General features: G+C 40.1%; 1 protein-coding gene across 6 annotated transcripts in view; it reads right to left on the reverse strand.

Moving 5' to 3' along the window:
• daam2 (dishevelled associated activator of morphogenesis 2) overlaps positions 1-25,385 on the reverse strand; it is a 102,281-nt gene that overhangs the window by 35,902 nt on the left and 40,994 nt on the right. For all 6 annotated transcript variants that reach the window (XM_075448678.1, XM_075448679.1, XM_075448682.1 and 3 more), the window contains exons 3-5: positions 18,828-18,917; positions 6,607-6,681; positions 1,611-1,705 (exon numbers count right to left, since the gene is read on the reverse strand). In XM_075448678.1, the coding sequence (XP_075304793.1) occupies positions 1,611-1,705; positions 6,607-6,681; positions 18,828-18,917 (260 nt within the window). The remainder of the gene's footprint in view (positions 1-1,610; positions 1,706-6,606; positions 6,682-18,827; positions 18,918-25,385) is intronic.

Raw genomic sequence — 25,385 nt, forward strand, 5'->3', positions numbered from 1 at the left:
GTAAGATGGTCAGATATCTTCCAGACATCTAAGTTTAAAGCCATATTTTTGCCTCAGACACCCGTTTGTCATAAAGGTGACAAAGGCAGGATAATAACATACCCTGCCCTGGATTTCCCTTAACACCCATAATCTATGGGACACACCTGCTACCCACATCACGGTTACAGTACTGAAGAACATCTGCAGGTTAATGAGCCATAACTCAATCTGTGAATAACCACACGGGTGCAGGTGCATCACTGTGGAGTGTTGATTGAGCCATTACTGACGTCTTTAATGAGGCAAACTAGCTGAATAAATTACAAAGAGTAACAGACAAACAGAGCAGAGGGGACACCTCGAACTATCAAAACAGTGGTGACCTGCAGAATCTGATAATGAAGAAGCCATTTTCCCTGTGTACGCCGTCCAAGCTGTACAATGCAACAAGTTACTGCTGAAAAAGGAAACCTTCTCAACTCACTACATTGTGAAAGTAATCAACATATTGCCCCTTACCTTCTCCAATTCTTGCCAAATTACCACAATGCAGTAAAAATTGCATATTTATAAATGAGCAACATACAAAAATAGTGTCACCTAATTGTTAGTAAAGGGAAATAGCTCCAAACAAGGTTTTCTTAAATTGTGTAATCACACAAGGATATATTTACGTTTTTTAAGAAACAGTTGAATATTTAATCCTTGTCACTGTAAAACCAATAGGAAATACCTGAAGGTGCAACATCACTGATAGCCACTGGGTGATGGCTCAAGACTTCTCTGGCTCCCAGTAACTATCATTTCAAGTTTTGCACTGGCAATGTTTCCATTTTGGGATTTTGTGAACAGATTTAGTGACGTTTCAAACCCTCCCAGCCAGCATTTATCATTGTGTTATTTATCATCATGCTTTTTTTTTTAATCCATGGCAAAAATCAAAACAACATATCTGCATTACATTGTACTACATATTTGCAGCTCTGCTTCATGAATGACACTGGATATTAAAACAACCCGATAAACCGACCGCTAATAACACATGACGAAATAACAGACGGCAAAAATACAAACGCAGCCATGCATACACACACTTGGCCTACAAACACACAACCCAGACATGACCCTGACTTCAAAGCTGCCCTCAGTTTCTGTCACTCTGCACATTAGGTCTGTCACTTCATAGCTCCCCATGAGAAAACTCAACAGCCCCACTTTAGTCCACACCACTGCATCAATGGAGTGGCACGGCTAATGGACTGCTGCCTGTTTGTATAAGTGGGATGTCCAATGTCCTTGAATGTTTCTTTGTGGTGATGAGAGAGGTTTAACAGCAGCTGATGACAATGTCATTGGAGAAGAAAGCAAATCTGTGGGTCTAAAAATATCTTAAATAAATTGCCTTTCAGTTGAGGTAATTAAATATGAATCACTCCTAATTACAAGAGACACATTTTATGGAAAATAAATCATTCCAGCAGCATGTTATATTATAAGCTGTAATTAGTTTGTGTTGTATTACCTCAATAGGTCAAACTGCAGGAATGTGTGCCATGTAATGCAGGGCTGTGTGCCGTCTGCAGCAGAGGAAAATAGCATAGAGTAATTAGACAAGGAGATTCACTCACCTCATTGGCTGGGTTCGAAGCGCTGTCTTCAGATCTTCCACCACCTTGTTCCTCATTTCCATTTCCTCCTCATCAAAGGCGAACAATGTCTGCATCTGGTGAGAAATGCAGCTGTTAGCTAAAAATTGATTGGCTGTACTTTAATTGTGGCTTTACTGTGGGTGCAACTGGTACTTACTGGCATGAATTCTGTACTTTTCATCTTTACAAGTTTCGTGTTGTGTCTACTAACTCTGAGTGTTAATCTTAATCAGTTAGACAGCGGCAGCACATGTCCTTCTTTACATCACAAGTAAGGGCGTTTGTCAATTAGATCAAGTACATATTCAGAATCTCATTACTAAGCCAATGTTTCAGGCACCAAAAATCAAATAGTGTGCATTTTCCCTATTTCAGTGTCACTTTTTTTCAAGAGAACTGTTTTAAGCCGAACAACATGCCAAAATAAGTCATCCAGACAATTAGCTCTAATAAAGCCTACTACAATTGGGGCAAATAATAAAAAAACAAACATTTAAAGCAGTGTTAGTGTTAATGCATCTGCGTCACTTAAAAGCTTTCGTCACTAACATCAAAGAGCTGCTGCACACCCATTGGTCACGGCTTCTGTTTAGCTTCTCCAGGCGTTTTCCGTGGCAGCTCACTGCTAACCGCTCAAATTGTGTACGTTTCAGCAGTGGAATATGCTTGTCATAGCAATGGCAATTCACTTGCCTAAAAAAAAGAAATGTCTGCTTTAAAATTACCCTTTTTTTCCTCAATCCCTAGAAAGGGCATCCAGGTTCAAGTTGGGTGCTAATACAGTATTCCATGGCATTAAAGAACTTTGTGGATGGACAGCACTTTGCTATCCCACATAGCTAACTGAAGCCTGACCTTATGTTTGACTAACAACTCCACTTTGTCCAGTGTGAGAGAATGTTTAATCTAGAAACAGCACAGTCAAAACATTCATCGCGTCAGCTTAGCCTCAAGTCCAGATGGTTTGGGAAACCTGAGCCAAGAGGTAAAAGCTCTGGCTTCTGTTGCTCTAATATGCTCATAGTGAATGGGAAGTTGGACACCAGAAGTGTTGGGGAGAGTGAATGATTTGGTCGTGCTGAGAGCCAGTTCCCCATGTCAACGAGTCTAGCCAAGAGGCTCCTTCCTACATCTGCTATTTGTAAGCTCATTCATACCTGTGGCCAACAAGCACACAAGGATACCATTACGGCCTGTTGGTAAACCAGCAGACGGTATTTCCCTTAATCCTTATTAAGGGAAGTGCCCCCCAGAGTCAGAACTATGCCTCCGAGCTAGTCAGAACATTGTTAACTGAGTGATGAGTGCGGCTCATCTAAATCTTAATTTGGACCATGTGGATCACGGATGCACCAACTCAAGAGAATGTCTTCAATACGAATGAGGTAAAAACAAATAGTATTCTATTCAAAACCAAAGCTAAAGGTTAAATAAACCATTAAGACCAGACGTGACATGTTTGTAGATTCCTTTCAGAGCCGATGCAACATTTTCATACTTTAGAGTCTGATGTGACTAGATTTTAATATGATGCCTTTTATCTAAGAAAACGTGATCATTTATTCTTTCAAAAGTAATTTGATGAACATAAAGCCAAAGTAACGTCTCAAATGGTTTTTATTTGATGTTTCAAATCGTTTTAGGGGCTGAAAAATAAAGGTTTTTAGATAATAATAATAAGACTGTCAAGTTTTTAAAAAAAGACTTAGGTTATTTTCAAACAACATTTAGGTTTTATAAGGCTTTTCTAAAGGAAACATTAGGTTTTATAGTTTCAGTGTGGAGACAGGAATGTAATATAATATTCTTAACTATGTTTTTAGTAGAGTAGAATCATGAGAAACACTTCAAGAGAAGTACTTTTACAGTTTTCATGGGCCCCATAATTTGGGGATTAATGCAGGTTATTCAGTTGGTTGCAATTAACTGTTTGTGCCATTAGATGTCACTACATTGTGCACAATGAGCCTTTCATGTCCTAAACTCACAAAACACCAACTGATAACGAGTTGCAATCTTATCTTTATAATCAAACTAAGGGGAGAAAAAACTAATAGTTTGTGTTTTATGTTTTATGCTGTTTTATGCTTATGAAGCTGCACATATGTCATGGCTGATCTCTGCTCATCTCTCATCTCGTGTAACAATATAAAGCCCAAATTCACTCTGCAGCTCTATTCTTATAGGAAAACAGGTGAGACACATATGAGCTACAGTAACCCTTGTCGGAGTCACAGGGACATTGAATTATCGCTGTGTGGCCAGCAGATATCCTCCAGACTCTGACATGATTTTATGAATGAACATCAAGATGCTTTCTGTAAGGCAGTCTCTCTGGCCAACAAAGCCAAAGTGACATCATCCAATAACTCAGCTACTGTAGGTCTGTCCCCTGTGAGCTCGCTTATGAGCCAAGACATGAAGTAATGGAGCTCTTATGAAGATGCTGTCTGCAGCACAAGCGTAGAGCAGATGGGGGACTGGTAGTGGGGATGAAAAACAGTTTGGAAAAGGGAGCATAACACGGGGGGGGGGGACTTCAAACAAAAGACTGCTTGTGCAAAATTTCAGAATGAGAAAAAATACTGGAGAATTTTTAAATTGTAATCTTTTCATGCAAGCAAAGCCACATCTGTCAATCACATAGCTTCTGTTGTTTCTCATGCCCAAATTTTATCCCTCGATATTAGTGCAGTTATTTATATTGGCGCTTTTACAATCTGGACTGTGAGCTGTAACAATAACTGAAGGCATGCCCAAGATCCTTTGAACATCTTTTAGTGTGGAGTGTACCTGAGTATCGGAAATTTTCACTGACGTTCCCATTGCTAGTGGTAGCTTGTTTACTCTCTTTGTCTACAGTGTATTAAAAACTGGAACAGTAACCTCCCAGGGGACAAGATGTGACTACGGCTGCATGAATGGGGGGGTATTACACTTTATTCTTTATTTATTATTTAAATAATTAAATCAGAGTATTATTCTTAAGTGGACATCAACCCCAAACAGCAGGAGTAGGAGCTGCTGACTGTCTTCCAGACAGGTACAAATCAATAAATCTTGTCTCTTTGTTTCCATGTGTCGTCACTTTCAAGACATCCCTGAACTGTTACAGTTATTAAATGTGTGTTTTTGTTCAGGAAAAGTGAGAAGCGCCACTCCTGTACCCCCCAAAGCAACACCCTTACTGACAATTAAAAAAGAGAGTTGCAAGGCTGCCCGCCCATCTCAGGACTTCTTTGTTATTTTGGTGTAATTACCACATTTTAGTTGTTACCTAGCATGGGATAAGGAGTTTCATACCTCTGGAAATTTGGTGGAAAGTTTTAGGAAATGCCCATATTTTAAAACTACATGCACCATACAGCAGACGATGTTTGAATGACTGAAAAGAAAAGTTTAGCAGGAAATACAGTATAAAAGAAAGACTGTAGCATACCTCTGACAGCATGTCTGACACCTAATAGCACAGAGGCACTACTGCAGCCCTGGTGGATTTCAAATTTTTGGCAGCTCACAAATCAGAACTTACGGCGTGCTCCACTTACACTGTTTGTGTGAGTGTGTGAGCTGTCTTAGCTTGTCGGCAAAAGACTATTTCTCCAGACATCGACGCAAAAGCTCTGTACTGGTGTGATGTTCAGAAGCTCATTCTCTTCCTTTGAGAGAAGCCGGAAAACAACAGCCTTCAGCACAGGCTGTTACTACAAATGTGTTTGCCAGAAAAAATAAACACCACGGCAATAAACGGATATTAATGCCATTATTTTTAGACTCCGTGTTAATGGTGGTCTGAGTAAATCATAGCTGAACAATTTATCTGATTCATGGCCTGTTTTATAAGTTGTACTCATTGGTTTGGTTCAACTTAGTGGAATGCAGAGACATCCATGAATGTTGGACTTGTAAAATGAGTCTGCTTGTCTCTAAATTTCATGCTTACATGTCACAGTGCTTCTCTTAAAATGTCACTTTTTATGATCTCTAAACATTTTGGAGCCAACAAGTCGTCCAAATAAGGATTCAGTGTCAGGGGTCATTGACACAAGCAAACGTGGCAGTTTGAGTGGCTGCCCGATTTAAATAATAGAAAATCACATAACGGCACATCTGAAATGACGGTGAGATCTCTACAGAGGTCTGTGATGGTATCATGCTGTTTGTATTGGCAGCCATGCTGGCTAGAAATAATGAATACTGTCATCTGGGCTGGGCTCTTAGTCTCTCACAGTCATTCCCACTCACTGAACTGCTGAGTGTCTAAATGGCCTGTTTGTCATCACAGTGTGTGTGAATGCTGGGGTCACAGTGAAGGAATGTGGTCATGTGAGTATAACCAGCAGTCAGCAGAGAGACGATAAAAAGTTCGCCAAGAGAGAAGTTTGAGATAGAATGACTGAGAGAACAGTGACCTCTTAGGAGTCAGATGCTTCAGTAAAGTGGAGTACAGTCATGTTCTTTTTTAGAAAGAGGCTTTCTCCTGCAACCCTTCCAAACAAGCCATACTTGTTCAGTCTTCATCTAATTGCACGGTCACGAATTTTAACATTTAACATACTAACATGCCTGTAGAGTCTGAGATGTAGCTCTTGGGTTGTTTGCAGTGTCTCTGAGCATTGCATATCTCCTGGGAGGATTGACAACTGCCTTGAATGTTTCTTTACTTGTGAATGATCTTTTCTCACTGTACAATGATTGATGGGCAGCAATCACTGCTTCTCTAAAATCATTACTGATGTCTTTCTTCCTTGGCATTATGTTAAAACACACCTGAATGCTCCAGATCAGCAAATTGCCAAAACGTCTGTTTCTTTATAAAAGGTGCTCACACTTGATGATGATCACTTGATCGAGTGTATTTGATTAGCAGCATCTGGCTGCTATTTATGAAGGCATCTTAGACACTGTTTTTGTACAGGATTAAGTGGAGAGAGTTGGTTCTTGGACAAAAAGAATAGAACTGAGTTTGACTTACAGCCGCCATGGAGTTGATGCGGTCTATGTAGTAGTCGGGCCAGCTGGTGGCCAGCTTGTTGGGGTCCTCTTGCTCCTGCACATGAACAGAAAGAGACTGAGTCAAACACAAACAGTATATATTTTTTTAAATGTTGAAGTGCAGCTGTGATGGTTTATGGTTAAGTAAACAGTTCACGTTGAAACACATTCATTTTCTCAGTTCTGGCCAGAATCAGAAGTTTGCATCACATTCACTACAATGCAAACATTAAGCCCGTGTGTATTCTTGCTCCTTGACTGGTTTTGGATTTCAGCCAGTATGCCTAACGGCCTAAAGTAACATATCTTGACAGCTACAAGTGAGATTTTCAAGAATCTGGATTCGGATACCCAGGGTCCAGAACTGGATGTAATCAGAGTCAGCCTGCATTTATTTTCAGTTCATTTATTAAACCAGAAATACACTCACTTTTGCCGTTCTTATTTGGATTGGGGTTATTTCGCCCTGACCAATCAGTATCAGGTGAAAATCTGCCAACACCTCATTCAGTTGACATTTGCAGTGGTGATTGCAAGTGGCAGTTTATGGATGATACAGGAAAAGTGTGGGCTTTAAAGTTACAGTTTTTTTTTAATTTCATTCTTTATTGTGTGATTACAACAACTGTATCAAACAACTTTGTCAAATTCATATGTCATCATTTATGAACCAAAGAGTTGTTGAAAGTATCTGTGCTGATTATTGATGCAAATCAAGGCTTTTCTCTCTGTAAGTTCAGAGGCAGCTGTTCTCCAGTAAGTAGCTAACCGTGTCTGCTGCACATGCACTGAAGGTCTTCAGAGATAGAAGATATAATTACAGTGAACATTCTTTCAATTTTCAACCAATTTTCAAGTACAAAGTTTTCACACAAATGTCAAATTTGAATTAATAATACAAGAAACTTAGTTTCACTTAACACTGACCTGTGAACCATTCATGCATAAAAAAGGCACCGAACTCAAGGACTGAACCAGTGTTGTAGATTCACATAATAGAAAACTTTGCAAAGAACCAACTATATATATTCCATCTTTAGGCACTTTGTTGCTGGTGACCTATTATAAAGTCTTTATTTGATCCCATTTCTTTAGTTACATCTATGAAAACAGTTTGTATTTTTATTACCAACAAGGTGATTCCCAAATAGCTATTAGCTGAAAACTTGGCATATCTCAGCATGGTGAGCAGTGGATGGCTGTCAAGAAGCCGTTCTTAAGGAAGGGAAACAGGGAGAAAAGGCTGAGCTGGTCCAAAGGACACAAGAAGTGGACTGAAAATCAGTGGCAACAGGTCTGATGGAGGGATGAATCCTCCCCAGAGCCCGGACCTCAACATTATTGAAGCAGTGTGGGATCATCTCGACAGTGAACAGAACAAGAGGTAGCCGACATCCAAAGAAGAGCTTTGGGATGTCCTTCAAGAAGCCTGGAGAACTATTCCTGAAGACTGCTTAAAGAAAGGACAGAAAGCTCGTCTGAGAGGGTTCAGGCTGTGCTGAAAGATAAAGGAGCTCAGACCAAATATTGACTTCCAAGCTTGTTAGAATAGTACAAACTGTGCATTTTCTTTGAATACACACATAGACATTGACTCTGTAGTCACTGGTAGTACCATCCATCACGTCTGCACCTCTAGTTAGGTCTCCAGATTAACAGGCCTTTGTGTTCTTGAAAAGTAACAGTGCTCAATAAACAGCAGTTTATTGAAAACTATACACTAGCTTCTAGATCCCAAGTTTCATCCTTCCACTTTGCACTTCAGTTCCATACTTAAATAAGTTAAATACATAATAAAAGAAAAATATTTTAGACCATTTGCTCGTCTCGTCTTTTTTCCTAAAGAGCAAGAAAAGAACTGGAGGTGTGCTGAACAATGGTCCTCACATATCTGAGACAGAGATCAATTTGCTGCGGCCAATCCGGGGAAGTGATGCTACGATCAACCACAGCACAGGGGAAAACAAAGACCATGTTCCTGAGTCACATCTGGTTCTGTTTAGCTCAGACTCAGAGCACTGGTGGAGTAATATTATTGCCCTTGGAACTGCGTGGAGTTATAGTGTGCCACTGCCACATTATTTCAAATTTTAATACTTTAATAAAAGCTTTTTTTAAAGTGTAGTTGTAATATTTCATCATAACAAAGACACACAAATAACACAAAACCCCTGCTTGTTTTCTGTAAATATGTTGGGGAGGTAGGAAAACGACTGACCCGAGTGTTCCTGATACTTTCTTTTCTTCTTGGTTTGTCATTTATGGAGTGCAATTGTTATTTTAAAAACATTAGAGAGGCTCAGATTGCCTGCACATAAAGCTACTAAAACCTGCATGAAACCGTAGGAAGAGCCTGAGTGGCTGCTGCCATCACCGATGTTATTCTGCATAGGACGATAACAAAGGAATGAAAACATTCCAAGACAGCACACGTTTGGAATAACAAGTCTGCTATAAAATCTAATTTGTGAGATTGTTATTGTTAAATAAATAAAATGACAACTTTATGTACTTCCAGGGCGTTTCGACTGCGGAAAGAGCTCATCAGCTCTTTCGTGATTCAAAATCAATATTATGCCGACCAATCCCTGCAGATTTTAAAATGCTGCTTCAATGTCTGCAGTCACGAAGCCAAAAGAATATTATGGTTTCTGTTAAACAAGCTAGACGAACTGTCCCTATACATAAAATCCTCTAATTATCTACAGTAACAAAATTAAATCAAATGTGGGCATAAAAATGAGGTGCGCCATCAGCAGATGCCCTGATTTTTTGTTTAGCCATATTCACCACAACGGCCTCAGTTGTCTTGGATTGAGGACAAGTTTGGTCAATGTGGATTTCAGTTACTCTAATGACCATTGTTTCTGAGCCCCTGCACTCTGTGCCAACATGCCAGTGCAAGCCGAAGAGCTAAAGTAAAACAAAACAATGGAAGTCACTGTGCTGCTCAGCCTGTGTTTTCAAGCTGGTCGTCATTTCCACTCTGCTGCCGACACGCTCAGGACGGAATGCCAGACAGATGCTGGCGCTCAGATTAACAACTTAACTGCCTCTCTATGACCCTTCAGCCAAATTACAGTCGCCGACACGCCTTCAGAAACATGTCGAGTCCAATGAAACATTTATTTTGGCAGTTTCACAAGCCAGAATAAAGTACTGTAATTTTCAACATGTTTTGGCATAAATGAAAAACGATGGCAACACAATGTTTGTTTCAGGAGTGCTAGTCATATCAGAGTATACGCTTCCTGAATTTAAATCCTTAAACTGGAATTTCTAAGAGATGAAGTGATGCTAAGTTTGCTCTTTGTGTGTTGCTGGCATTATCAAACCATTCTGGTAGTTAATCACATTTGATGAGTGGTATTAAAGTCTTGTGATAAGAAGCCAGACTTCATTGAGCGGTGCTTGTAGCAAATGAGTACTAAGAGCAGACTGTGGAAATGAATGGAAAGATTGTATTTGTTTTTTATGTGTATCAAAGTGCTTATTACAAGAAAAAAAAAGTTATCATCTGCTTATGGTTCTCCACAGGGTGAAAACATTCCAGTCACGTGTTCAGCTGCGGCAGTTTAAGGTCAACCCCATCATTATGTTGCAGCAATTACACACTTTCACTACACATTCCTCATGTCTGGTGACATTAAATATGATTTACAGTCCAGGTTGCAGCAAAGAAGGACAGGAATCCCCAACAGTGTATCAGGTATATATCTGTAAGGTGTTACTCTTATTACAACCGCCTGCCGAGGAATATGTTTTGTCTCAAAAGACCCAAATACCTGACTAAAACCAGCATTCAGACATATTTCTCTGTCTGTTTGGCAAGCTATTGTGTTTTCAGAGGCACCTGTTGAAAGAGAGAATGTAATTACATATTTCAGCTTCCCTGCTGTCATGTAACAAGCCGTCTTAAAGATTTCAAACCCCCACTGAGGTTTTACTGACAATCATAATCGGGCTCACAGATTGCAAGAATCCTTTGCTCATATTCCTTTCAAGTCAAGGCTTCAGGAGCAATAGGGGGTGGAATTCCAACCACTCAGCCGGCCGCAGTCAAACAGAAGCACTTTGGAAGCGTTGTAGCAACAGTCTTCTGTTTTTTACTCTTTTGTTTTGTTCTCTCTATTTGAAATGATGAGTAAGGGCAATGGATATGCTACAGACTGCTGCGCCGACTCCTTGATAAGATCAAAATGTGCTTCAACATGACCCTGTAGAGCACATGCAAACACCCCTATTAACATGCTGTGAACAATAAAGCATATTTTCATCTTTTCCAACAACTGCCTTTTAGCTTTGGTAGCCGACTTGGTACAGCCGTTTATTCATGTGCAGTCCAACGGTTTTGGGTCTGAGGTAGAAGCAGAATCTATACATTATTACTGAGAGATTTGCCAACATGTTTACATGAAGACTCCAGTTTCTCTGGTGATTGGAATAATTATTAAGCACCTCACACTCTGTTCCCATGAGCAAAGAGAGGCCCAGGGTAACCCTTGCTGTAAAGTGGGGACCCTCGGTAGGAGTCCAAAATCATGACACTGCCAGAGAGAAAGGCTAGAGTGAACAGAATACCCTTTATTAAACAAGACGAGAGAAAACTGGCAAAGTCTAGAGGCAGGCCATCTCAGCACCCGGGCTCTTACTATGGAGCCCTGCTGTCGGAATTTGGTTAGGTAATGCTGAAATAATAAAGGTCTTCTCTGAAAAAGATGCAACCTAGAAGCTTAAGGAGGACCTGGCTCTAATGTGGGGCCCCTCATATGCCGCATCAACAAAAAGTACTAAACTGTATGAAATACATTTTATGAAACTACATTTATTTTAAAAAATTGCATATTTTGGAACAAAAGGTCTGCAGCGAATAATTAAATATGTTGTACAGAATCAAAACAATCAATTAATTTCTAGTCACATCATGATACAAATCAAATAAAACTTTGAATTTGGCCGTGTAAAATGTGTACAAAAACTCTTGTCACTCGCCATTTCTTTATATATTGCGAGGAAAACAGGACCCATTGAAACACTGTGAATTAATGTATTGAAACACATGCAAACATAAATGTAAATACAGTATATAAGACACAAATAGAGTTTGTACAATTCTAACATGCTCTGAGGTCAATATTTGGTATGAGCAACTTAGATAAGATTATCCTTATTCCCGTCCTTAGGAACGGCTTCCTGACAGCCAACCTTCCATGGAGCCCATTTCTGATGAGGCTTGGGCCAACAGCAGATGGATCAGCTGAAGGTCCAGATGCATCTCTCAGCTCCTGTGTCAGGTCTTTGCTGGATTTTTTCCTCTTTCTTAAGGACATCACTTTCAGATCCTGTTCATCTGCTGTAGATAGTTTTTTTAGGCCTGACACTTCTTCTTTTGTCCTACACTGGTCCAGTTTCCTCAAATGTTTTAAGGACACACTGCACACCATGCTGAGATATGCCAAGTTTTCAGCTAATAGCTCTTTGGGAATCACCTTTTTGGACCAAAAATACAATTTTATATTTGTCAGTGTTCTTTTATAGATGCAATTAAAGAAATGGGAACAAGTGATGTGTCTTTGTGACAGGCAGCCAGTACAAAAGAGCACTAAAGAAACAATTAGATTAGAAATACATTTCTGGAATCAAAATATAAAAATACTTGGGGTGGCTCAACACTTTTGCACAGCAATTTACATGATAGAGGTGATGCTCATCCAACTTATTGATTGTTTTGCAGAGAAACCAAGTCGTAAATCTGAAATATGTCAAGTGCGTGCACTAAATTCCTCACATTGTGACTGCTTCTGTATAAAGTAGAGGTACCTCATGAGCTGTCAAGCAACTACTATGGCACTTTGTTCCGTCTAGATACATTAGCAGTAATTTAAGTCAATATAATTTTCATATTCTCAGCTCAAGCTGTCACCACAATATGTTCCCATGTGCGAAATGAGCAGCATTGTTTGACATTCCAAAGAGCCGATGTGTCTGTGGGGAGTATTTATCTACTGAAGCCTGGATATAAGGTCTCACCTTGAACGGCAGGAAATGCACAGGATATTGAATTCTGGAAGATTATGTAACACTTGCCGTCTTTTTACGGGTAGTTAAATGTTAAAAGTTTTTGCACACACTGGAGGAGAAATCTGATCCGGGGTCACATTAAGTGATGAGGAGAAAGCACATGTGGCTGATAATTGAAGACATAAGGTGCTGCAGTGTGTAGGTGTGTATTGTCAGTCAGCTTTAGTTATGCAATGGCATTCCTGACAGCATCTGATATGTAGGATTGCATGTGGTTGAATGACTTTGGGCACATACAGGAATTCTTCTTTAAAGAAAAAATTTAAATGTATAGCTGTGTTCTCAAGGAAGCTGTGACACAATGTACCATGTGAACAAAAACTGAATTTACTTAAAAATGGAAAAAAAATACATTATCTCTCAATTTTAAACAGAATTTGCTGTTTTTATAAGCTAGTTTTTTTTACATGATGCCAGCAACATGTTCCAAAAAAGGTAGGACACGGACATGTAATATAAGATGTAAAATGGGATGCATAATCTCTTGAGTTAAAAAAAAACCCTTACAGAGTGATTTTAAAACAAGAGACTGACTTCTGGAAATATGAAAGTGAAATGTTCCATCATTCCTTCTCGATATAGGATTTCAGTTCAGTTCAGAATGTGGTTTGTGTTGCTGAAATATGCAAGCTGTTCCCTAAAAAAAGATGTAGCCTGGATGGCAGTATGTGCGCTCCAAAAGCCTTTCTGTAACTTACAGATGTCATGTGCACTGATGCTCTCCTGTACTATCACAGACGCTGCTTTAAATTGTGTGCTGATAACAAGCCGGAAGGTTTAACTCGTAGGATGTAGCGTTTATGACTTCAAGAGAATTCCAGGTTTGACTGGACATTTTCCATGTCACTAAAGTCCAGCGGGCCCAGAGAAGGCTGCAGATCCCTAGACCTTGTTTGTTTTTTTACTTTTTGGCATTGACACTTGGATACAGAGATTTCTACACCAATTTTGTCATGACGGTAGATGATAGAATCTCCTAATTCTTGGTAAATTCGTCATGAGAAGCTGTTATCTTGAATTGTTGGGATATTTACTCCTGTCGTCTCTCACAGAGAGAAGAATGCAGAACCATCACATGGTCTTAGTGAAGTATGCCAAGGCAGAGGGCCTTTTATAAATTGAGCATAATTGAAGGGATTATTTCAAACGGAAGATAACTGCAGCTTCAGATATGTGGTTCACTGTAAAGAACAGAATTTTCGCCAACTGTGCAGACAGACATGGGCTAACTCTTCTATCAGTTAGAAAGGATGTTGCGTACAAGCCAGACTACAAAGTACCAGAGGAGAGGGTAAGAGGATCTCTGCTGTATTTTGACTGGCTGTTCATTTTTCTACAACACATCAAATCACGCTGAATGTGGTCCCAATGATATTGTTTGCCTCCATCATTATCATAGCTGTGGTATGGAGTCCGTAATTGACTTGAATTGGAACAATAAATACAGCTATAGTTATCATTTTTATAAAAGTAATTGTTCTTGGTGTAGACAACCTTACAGTGCAGTGCAGGGCGTGGACGATCTGCACATGCTGCTACGTTATTATCATTCTACCCTGCTTGCTCTACCCACTGTAGAGCCTGCAGTTATTCAAGAGTGGCCTCATGAATATAAATGTAGCTGGAAATATTTAATGACCAGTTTGAAACCAAAATTAAAAGCAATAGTCTGTTATTCAGCATGACAACATGAAGCAAATAGCTTCAAGCTGATTATTGTCAATCAAACCAACATTAGCAGCTGAGACAGTGAATGATGGTTTAGTTCACCTCGTTTAAAAAGTACTGAGATTACACATAGAGCAGAAGCAGCTTTGTCCATCTTACTTTCAACCAACTGCGTGCACATGTATGAGCACAGGTCTCACAGAAGTCCCCTTATGATGGGTCTCATAGAATCCCTCCAGATATTTACTTATGAAAGACACCTCTCCGAGGTGCCTATTCATTTTATTGACCTGTTGACAATCAGCCTAAATAATTATGAGATGTTCCACTATGTGCATTTTTTTAGCATTCGACAACTTTTCCAATGTCCCCGTCTAAGCTTTTTAAGAGGTGTTTCAAGCATAAAAAATAAACAACAATAAGTTTAAGTCAGTTACAGTTTTATATGCCGTCTTTGTGCTATTTACTGATGAACAGTGTCCCCATATTTTTGGAAACAGTGCTGTAGTCTTTTCAGTGTTTTAAAAAAGTTAGCATACTGTGTGGTCATGGCCTGAAAACACGAGCTTGTGTTTGTGTGCAAGTGCAGCGCAACTAATGGGAGTCAGGAGACCGCGTTTGGCTTCCAGCTCTGACCGATTATCAGGAGCTATTAGATGTTACATCGTGTTCTCTACCTGGAGGGTGCTCAAACAAGTCATGCAAAAACAAGTACACACACACACACACACACACACACTTACAGGCAAAAATGCAATGCCCTGATATAGAGATTTACTCGTGCCATCTCTGTTTCGCTTGTATTGCCACGACCATAACTTCACTCTGCTCACAAACAAACTGACATCCAACACCTCGGACTATAACTAAAATCAGAGATGCACAATTATTTACAAAAAAAACAATCACTGCAGATTGCAAGACATTATGTGGCTTATTTCAGCTCAAAGTTTTGGAACAATTTACTAACATGTACGCCAGCTTCAGAGCAATGCCAGATTAGATGCTGCTTATTCAGCACCTTATAGGCTAAACGTTAAGTAATGCTGCCATTTTTCTCAGGCTTATGTATTGAATAAATAAGGATTATTTATGTCAAACTGTGGCTGTAAAGTGCAACAACAACATTCAGACAGCCTTCACGCCCTGACTGGCTGGCATCAGCTATGATGGCCGTAATCTGACTAGGTTGGACCTAGTAACATTTCTGTAACCTGTAGCCATTCATTAGCAAAGAAAATCTGATGTAAAAGCCGCAAAATAGAAACTTGAATCAGGTATGTTTCCATCAACTGGTTTGAAGTGAATAATCTAAGCGGCATAGTGTCGCAATGCTGAGAAACTACGAGGAGACATAAATAAAAATAAAAAAATGACTGTGGGGAACATGCGCAAGAGGAAAATGGAGGGAAATCTTCAGGTGTTAACTTAATCTAGGGTACTATATCTGAGTTTATTGTGTGCCATCTTAGACCAGAAACAGCTGGTGAGTCACATTAATTTCAATCTTTACCAGGTCTACATCCCAACTGATGTGCATTCCTCCGCATCTTCTTTGAAACTGAGAAAAGCTTGTGAATCGAAGTTTCTTTAGATTTTTAACCTTTTCTTATTTACATCTCCTACTTTCAATGCAGGATAAGCCTGAAGAGCTGCAGTCACATTAACCAATGCACAATGCAGCAGCAGCAAGTTAGTTCAACATATGAGAAACTGTTCTGGGGAATTGGACAGATCACATTAACAGATAAATAACAGTGCTGTCCAAACTTTCCTCCTCCATGATTTTACCTACGATAATCAACTGCTGCGCCAAATAAACGAGTGAAAAAAGTTTGAACTCCAGCTTCTGCCGTCTGTCTGATTATATGTAAATATTTTCAACTGCTCCCACCTGCCACTACTTATTAGGTTTGTATACCTTTTTAATGGAAAAAGGACATGTTGCTATTAGAATGTAACTCTTGAAGGAGCTCTGAGCAGCGGTGTAGCTTCTCATCAGATAAACTGCAGTGGTGGTGGAGATGGAAAGTCCTCAAATAGAACAAAAATCTTACTTTTTCTCAAATTTATACAACTATAGTTGTTACTGTAGTGCAATAAACTACAATAAACCCAATAAACTCTCAAAAATATAACAGTGACTGTTTTATAAGCTAAAATATATATATATTTTTTTCAGCTGCTTCCATCCACTTCTCCTGTTTTAGACAACTAAATTGTGATCATATGGTGACTTTATTTTCTGTCCATTTTCACGCATGCACTGTGGTGCTTCCTGTTACTTTTACAGTCACATCTGAATGAAAGCAGGAAAAATACTGAGCAGAAAAGTGACCAATGGCATAAGTATCTCATGTTGCATGTATCTGATGTCTGAAAAGGGCTTTATGCTGTTACACCACCACCATCAGCCCTGGCTAGAGACACAGGGCAGGTTGGGTGACCATGTGGTGGAAACTCCATTTCAACAGTTGCCCATCTTTCCCTTTTTCAGATGTTCAGCTTGAACATGAACTGAAGCTTCTGACTTGCATCTGCATGATTCAATACATAGTTGGCTGATTGGATAATTGCATGACTAAACAAATAATCAGTGAGGAAACCTTTGCAGTTCTACAAAGAAATGCATCTGAAAGGCTGATTTATTAATATGTGAATCGTATTAGCTGAAACTATGTGCGGTTTGTTTTGCAGGTGTACAAAGTTCGTTTGTCCCTCTGTGGCTCCTTCAAATTGTTATTTAACCACAACAACTGGAGCTGTCGCTCGGCTGGAGCAAACAAGGGAGCCAGTGTTCGTCTCTGACAGGGGAAAATTCTGCCGTCCTCTGCTCTCCATTCAAATCACCGTCATGTGTTGATTCTCAGCAACAGAGGGCACTACTATGTGGAGCAATAGTGTGTTATGTCTGAATAAACTACAAGCATGCTTTTTCCTTCCAACTGTATGCGGGTTTTTGTGTTTATGTGTGCATGTGAGGGCAGTAGTCATGTCTTCCTGTCTCCATATTCACACACACACATGCAGGTTATTATCTGATATTGCACCCCAGTTGTCTTTCCTTTTATTCTCCATTATACCACCTCCATCCATGAATGAGGGGTTTGTTTGGATTTTCTTCTAGCTTTCCGCTGTACACCGTTACCCCGGTTTTGCTCCCCGTTTCCTGGCCTGGACACACAGCTGGTTTTTTTTCACCTTAGCTTTGCAGAGGAAATGATTTCTGACTGGGAGAGTTGGGGGAGGAATGACAAACTAATATATCCTACCTCTGAACCCAGCTCTGGCGTGCACAGTTCCAAAGTGCCGAGCCTGTTGCCAAAATTTTGTTTCCACTACCTTCTACCACAGCACAGACAGTCCTCATAAATGTCTGTGGTTGCTGTGAGATATTCAATAACTGATATTGGAGTATTATTGAATTTTTCTGTGGGTTCACATGTGCAAATGCACACTCTGCCAACAATCTAATCCCTTTTGATACTTTGCAGTGCATTCAAAGGAACAGCGCACACTGATTATCATAATGTATTAAAAGACAGGTCACATCTTCCTCTTGTATTATTTCTACTCATATTCCAGCTTCCATCATGGCCTTGACATCCTTCTAAAAGTGCCACAGTTCCACTTCTCTTCTTTTTCCAAGTAACTTGATACAAGCCAGGAAACAAAACTTATAGACATGCAGGTGCATAGACATGCATGCATGTACACAAAAGAAAAAGTGGTGTGTTTACGCCTCCTAAAAAGGATGTCAGACCATATCACATCAAGCTAAGATAAGCCTTTTAACTTGGAAGGAGCAGTCTGATTCTCGCACTTTGGCAAATAAAAACAAATTAGTGAATTGAAACAGGAGAGGCTTTACATTATGATTACCTATTCAATTTGCTTTGAGTGGGGGGGGGGGGGGGGGGATTGCCATCTTTCTCCAAGAACAATGCCTGTTCCTTGGGGATGTTTGACCACAAAGTGAGCCTGGAGTTGTTGAGAGACATGCTGAGGGGTGTCAAATATATTTTGCTGAGGGAAAAGGGTGAAAGAAAGGGCTAACCAGAATGTTCTAGAGCTACAGTGGTATGATGACAAATATTAAGCAGAGTGGGGGAACTGCACGCTCAAATATGAGGAGAGAGTTTGAAGATTGAGCGCTTTAAAACAGGGGTCAGGGAGTGTGTACCAATCCTGCACGTACCACACACAGGCTGTAACACACCGTGCAATGCATAATGGCGTAATACGTTCATTTGTTTACGTCAAAGAAGAAATTAGAAGCTGGAAAGGCGGCTGGCTCTGTGGTCGAGCTGATTTTAAAATGTAAGAGGCTGCTTTCAGGAACATTCATGGCTGACATTTAGATCTAAACTGTGGGTTCAGGCAGCGAGTCAAGAAAAGGCCAGCCAGAGATCAGAGCTGATGTATGATAAAGCACGACAGGGGCCAACTCACCTTCTTCTTGCTGCAGTAGATCTGCCATTTCTTCTCATCGGGCAGAGCAAACATAGCCTCTCTGTTCTTATCCGTCAAGTCCAGCTCATCCTGAAACAACAACAAGAGAAGCTTTAGCCACACAGATTTACTTTTCTTTTTTTTTTTTAAAATACCAATGTCAGGAAGAAATGTACAGAAAACAATGATTAAGATAAATCAAACCAGCACCATTTAAATTAAAGACTGGCAGAAATAGAATCATCCCGTCCCTCAGGACTTCCATATGACAAAACAAAACATTTGAGAAATGACTGCATATCACTGGATGAGTCGAGCTCGCACAGTGACATTTGGTTGTCCAACCTTCCCGCTGTCTGGCTGAGATCCGTCTCCACTAACGACGGAGGAGTGTTTTAATATTCACCCTGCTGCTCCACTCAATTCTTCAGCTTAGCACAAGGAGCCCCCTGCACCTTTTGAAATGCATATGAGCCCAGGAAATGAGCCTCTGTGTGCCAGGGAAGAAAAGTAAAGTCTTGGAAAAGAGAGGTGCATAAATTTGGCTTGAGGGGAGGGAGTCAGATGAAGGACGGACAGAGAGAGGGGGGATTGAAAAAGAGAAAAGTGTGGATGTGAAAATGGATAGCCTAAAAAAAATTGAAAAGGAAAAAAAAAATGAGGATGAGAGGCTGTAGCGCTGGGGCTTTGTGCTCAGGCTCAAACTAATCTCCTCATAATGGTTTGGCTACCATGACGTCAGCCGTAAGTGACGGGCCTCCTGGGGCCCCTAGAATGAAGATGGCCACTGGTGACAGAGGTGGGGCCCCTTTAAGCCAGCTGGGGTTTGTTTTCACCCGCTCTGCTGGACAGGGTGGGCTGAAGCAGCCAAAATTCCAAGAATTTGACACTAGGAGGAATGACATCATCTCTCACCCAGTCTTTTCACTGGGATAACCAGAAAAAGCATTACTGTGGCTTTGGGAAAAACAAAGGAAAAAAATCTGATGGGAGCGAATTTAAAGGGGGTCTAATAAAGACTCCTTTTCTTTGGTCAAAGCACTTATTATCTCAACAGCATGATTCCAATTATTATTTGCGACTCAAAAAAAAAACAAAAAAAAACAAAAAAAAAAAAACAGAAAACAATCTACTGTAAGAACAAAGTTAAATATCCAACCGCTGACTCAGTGTTCTTTAATCTTTACAGATTTCGCTTCTGACTTCAACCATAATCCTCTCTCCACATCCCCAGTCTCAGAAACAAGGACGTAGAAGCCAGCTCATTACTGGCCTTTCGCCTGGCCGACGGGTCAAAGCTCTGCTGTCCAAGCTGCAGCTCTTGGAGGAACTAATTCTGGGAGCTGGTGAGAATCAGGTGAGAATGAGACCTTTGGATGTTAACCAGATGGGAGCAGAGCCCAGCAGCTGATCTCTGTGCAGCTTGTGTTCTCCCCAAGCCCATCCTGCTTCCACTTAAGCCCATCAACTTAAGGTTTTATACAGAGGGGAGCAATGTGAGGAGCTGCATACAGGTAAGCAAAATGAGAATTTAAGCTTATGTGATATGTGCATTCCACAACACTATATCCAAAAAATACAATATATGATGTAAAAACAGAAATAGAACAGAATGCAATGAAGTGCAAATCATTCAAACACTTTTTTTTCGGTGAAAAAAAAGGAACAAATGTCATATGTACTTTTACAAAAAAAATAAAAGTTTTTTTTTTTTTTTTTTTTAATGTGTTTAAATAAGAGGTACGGTCTACTAAGAGCTATGCAGTAACTGCCACTGCCTACCACGGGACAAACCTTTAACTAAGACAACATAAAGTGATGACAGTTTATCTAGGCTGTGCTGGGCTGTAGTTTCCGATAAACTCAACTCTGAGCCAATTAGATGAGTTTATCATTTGTTATTCAATTGTGGATTTCAACCCAACACAGCAGGACTGAAAGTGAGCTGCCAGTTGTCTTGCAGTCAGGTAAAAATCAATCAATATTGATTGGTTCTGTAGTTTCAGAGCCCCCCAGAAAGACTGTTGTGCAGTTTAGGGGAGCAGATGCACCAGGGAAGGGGTATTCTTTAAAGAATTCCATTAAGCTATGGTTAAACGATTATATAAGATTTCAAGGGAATGAATGGGATAATGGAGAAGTTGAGTATGAGAGCGTGAACAGGAAAACAGGGAGGGAGCAGTGGCAGCATTCTTGAGAATTTTAAATGTGGCATGTTTAATTTAGTTAATGTCAGGTTCATGAAGTGCTGGGCTGCATTTGAGGCAGAGAAAAGGGAAAAATATGAGGCTGAGGACATGGGGAGGGTGGAGGAATGTTCATGTCATGTCACTTCAATTTACAGTTATGCAATATCCCTCTGTTGTTTTCTGCCTCCATCTGAACCCCCCACCTTTTGAACGTGCACCAAGATCACGTGGACCCTGCTCATAACTCGAGAACACCCAAAAAAACAACAATATACAGTTCCTCTTTTATTCTCATTCTTCTAAAGCAAAACCAACACCTTCGTCAGCCTTCGCTTAAAGTGCCCCTCACTTCATACACCAGCATGTTACAGTCAGGAATTCACATAAACCAAAGCTAATATTGTTACACCTGCTGCTTTAGAGGGAAAGGTTCACACATCAAAATCCTTTCATATTTATTCCAGAACTGCCAATCGAATAATGTTACACATTTGACTGTCATGTTCTCTGCAGACTACACTGCTCTGACACTCAATTTCCGTCTTCTAAGAACTGATGCGCCGACATAACATTTACACAAAAGATAGAAGAAGCAAAAAACTTTAAAAGCAAAGACAGTGAAGTAAAATTCGTATTAAGCTTAGTGAGGTGCAATGGATGATCTGTGCCTGCACACATGTAAAGATGGCCTTAATGGTTCTTAATTAGAAAAGAATTACTTCCACATTTAGTCATTTAGCTGATGGTTTTATCCAGAGAGACTTACAAGTGAGGAACAACAAACTTCAGAGCAGCGAGAGAGGAACTCTGGCTTTCAGTACTAGATCTTTTTAAAATGACGGAGTAGCAGGTAAAGAAGTGTGAGTGAGGCATTTTAGGGTGTTAGGTGAGGAGATGTTTTTGGGAGAGATGAGTCTTCTAGAGGTTATTGGAGGTAGAGAGGGACCCCCCAGCTCTGATAGCATTTGTTAGCTCGTTCCACCACCATGGAACCACAAATGAGAACAGTCTGGACCGTATCTGCCTTGTGTGTAGGGATGGCAGTTCCAGACAAATGAACTGTATTTAACATAAATTAAATTTTACACCCTTTCCAAGCATTTCTAAACTGCTTTCAGTTGTCTTTCTGTAAAGTATGTACTTAATGTTAGAATAGAATGAAATAGAAATATACTTTATTCATAGCATACTTTAGCATAAACATGAGTGTAAAGGAGAACTTAAAATAATCTTTTTGGAAGTCCTTACAAATAACTGTTGTTTTATAAGTTTAAGAGCATTTTTTCATGATGTTTCTGATTTTAATCTCTTTTATAAGTATCATTATTATCACCAACATCTAGTTTAAACAGGTCACTGGTCTCGCCAGCATTTATGCAGATTGTCACCCACCTCAAGTCCATCTTGAAAAGGAACCTCTTCCTCATCGCTTTATTTTGTTCTTTGGAAACTGTTGCTTTATCAATCAATTATCTAAGTGCCTAAAGATAAGAGGACTCAGATTTCACTTCTTGTTGTAACAACTGGAATATGATATTTTTCCATCGTTTCCTGCAAGTGCAGGAGTTTCTTTCTAATGTTCTATGTTTACATCCAGAGCAATATTCAGACATTAACACAAATTAACAGTTTACTCTAATCACCCGATAACCTTAGCCTGAATAACGTCATATCAGAGGGAACCAGTAATTGAAATAAGGGAATATGCTGATCTTAGTTGCATTAGGTAGACATTTCTACTCATTCGTTCTGCCAAAAGATCTGGCAAAACCGGCTCTGGCAATGCTCAGTGAAGACTTGAAAGGCTGCAGGAAAAAGAAGGCACACTTTTTTTGGGGAATCAAGGAACAAGGAAGAAAACTCAAGAATGCTAATGCTCTTTGTTTTGAAGGATCTGGATATAATGAAGGCTTTGTATCGGTACAAACTTTGCACTTGCATAGTGTGACACAATGTGGGCATGTCTTGTTAATCCCACCATGCTCTCTGACATGTAAAAAGAATATGAATGGAATCTCCTTTGTGCAACTCATGTGCAAATCAGTCAGAATAAGCTATGTCATATCTCAAGTTTTTATGTTAAAATTACACAAAGTCAGCAAGGTTTTGACTCAAATGATAACTTGCGGAAGTGAGATTATGAGACTCATTTTTAGTCAGAACAAAATAAAATGAACATAGGTCCCAAAAGGATACATTTCTACAACTTTAAACACCAAAATTTCAAGGTAGGAATAATATGATGATCTGAAATTAAAGCAAGACTGTTTGGGAGCCATCAGGGACTTCTGATAACTATATGGCAACATGAAGTCATTTTTAATTTTCATAAGTCAAAAGATAAAACATCTTTGTTAGAGCCTTACATATTTATTTGCCATGTGGATATGGTGTAAAGGAGGGCTGAAGGATGAGCTGTACGTCACAGCACTATGGGAAAACAAATCTCCAGCTAATGTTTGCATTATACATCCATTCCAGGAAATGAATAGCTAAGTGCATGGATATAAAAATGAAGTGCAGTAATGAGGGGAGAGGAGACACCAGAGCTGAGAGGTAGAAAGCGTGAGAAAAGTGGACTTCACATGCATGAATACAGAAAATGAAATGAAAACCACGAGGAATGAGGGATCAGTGAGTGAGTTTGTGTAAATGAGTGACTGGCATAGGAGTGGGAGTGGGTGTGTCTTTGTGGACTGGAAATGCTCATAGTTCCACCAACTTGGGAAATGTGACATCCTCTCTCATGCATGTGTCTATGAAGTGGCATTTCAGGAGAGGACATGAATGTCTTTACCTCATGCGAGGTTTTACAGCACTGGCTGAGAGGACGCAAACTGTAGCTACATATAGCCTGCAGCAGTCTCTAGGCGAGACAGGGAGGTGGAGGAAAGACAGGCAAGATGGCAGGAAGTCATATGAGGCCTCCAGGGGAACCACAGGAAGCTGTAGCAGCCATTATTGACCCAAACAAGGTTCAGTGTGTTGGCTTGTGTGTGCGTCAAACACAGCCTCTCAAATACACAGCCAGAGTTTTATGCAGAATGCAAAGACTAATCCGAGTCATCTGCAACAATCAAGAAAAGGTCAAACATTAACTTCTTAATCTCACAGTGTAGTGAGAATTAAATTGTCACTTTGCTTATCTTCGCCATCTTTCTTTGCACACACACGTCGGGCTCGCTCGGTTACGAAGCATTTAGATTCTGAGTCATAGTCCTCACTCTTTGATGAGTCAGACAGTAGTCGTTGCGAGTCGGCAACCTCTCCCCTCGTTCAAACAAGACTGGCCACTTCCATGATAAGGCTGACTCAGGACAGGACCGTGAGCGCTGGCTTTACAAAAGAGGTAGGAAGAGCACATTAGAAAGGGGAGGGCAGTTAGAGAAATTTAGGAGGAGGGCGGGAAACGGAAAGGAAAGATGGGTGCATCCCAGGGCGTACACAAGGAAGGAAACTCACTCCCATAACCCAGAGGGATGAGCACATTTCCATTCACAGCTGTTATGCAATACGATTTCAATTTGTGTGTGGCTAGAAAGTCGCAATGGACGGAACATTAGAAGAGGATTTATGTCTCAAAGAGTTAAATTTTCCTGGAAACACATATTGGGTTTTCAAAATCAGCAAGGCCAATTTTGCCATTACTGCTTTGAGAACACATTTTCCATTCTAGCATACATAGTAACTGGAATTCATGTGGAATGGAAACCCAAACGCAACATCTAACTCTGCATCTGGAACACAGCTGGACCACTGCCAAGAGAGGTCAGATTAAACCGTCCCAAATTACGAGATAAAGAAAGAAAAGGCACAAACAGACAGACAGAAAACGAGGGCAGAGAGAACATGTGCACTAATCTCTGCCTGTATTGTACACTACAGATGTTGGCTTAGTAGACCCCATTCAGCTGTGTCAATTTGTTTGATACACTGCATGTTTCATCCTCAACTCACAACAAATCATTACAGGTGGGTAAAATACAGACTCTTCCTTTTGAATAACTAACAGCTCCCTTTCTTTCCAACTGAAATCAAACATTTGACCCCGAGAGGCTCAGTGGCAGTAGTAGTAGCTTGGTTTGGACCCTAAATGTAAATGTGCCGACAGATTGAGACCATATGCTGACCTTTCCACAGTAAACGCTTATTGTTATCAGCTGAAACTTATAAATGCCAGTCAAGCTGTCCCCAAACAACCTCATACTCGGCTTCTCTTTGTAGAAACAAAAAGTTCATTTTGGTTTACTGAGCTGCTACAGATGAGAAATTAACCCACGTCTCAGAATGATTGAGAACCCACTTTCAATTACCTAACCATGAAAGCCATTTCTGGTTTAATGATAAATGTTATTAGCAGGGAATGGCC

Source organism: Odontesthes bonariensis, chromosome 17, assembly GCF_027942865.1.
Source record: "Odontesthes bonariensis isolate fOdoBon6 chromosome 17, fOdoBon6.hap1, whole genome shotgun sequence".
In the NCBI taxonomy this organism is placed as follows: domain Eukaryota; kingdom Metazoa; phylum Chordata; class Actinopteri; order Atheriniformes; family Atherinopsidae; genus Odontesthes; species Odontesthes bonariensis.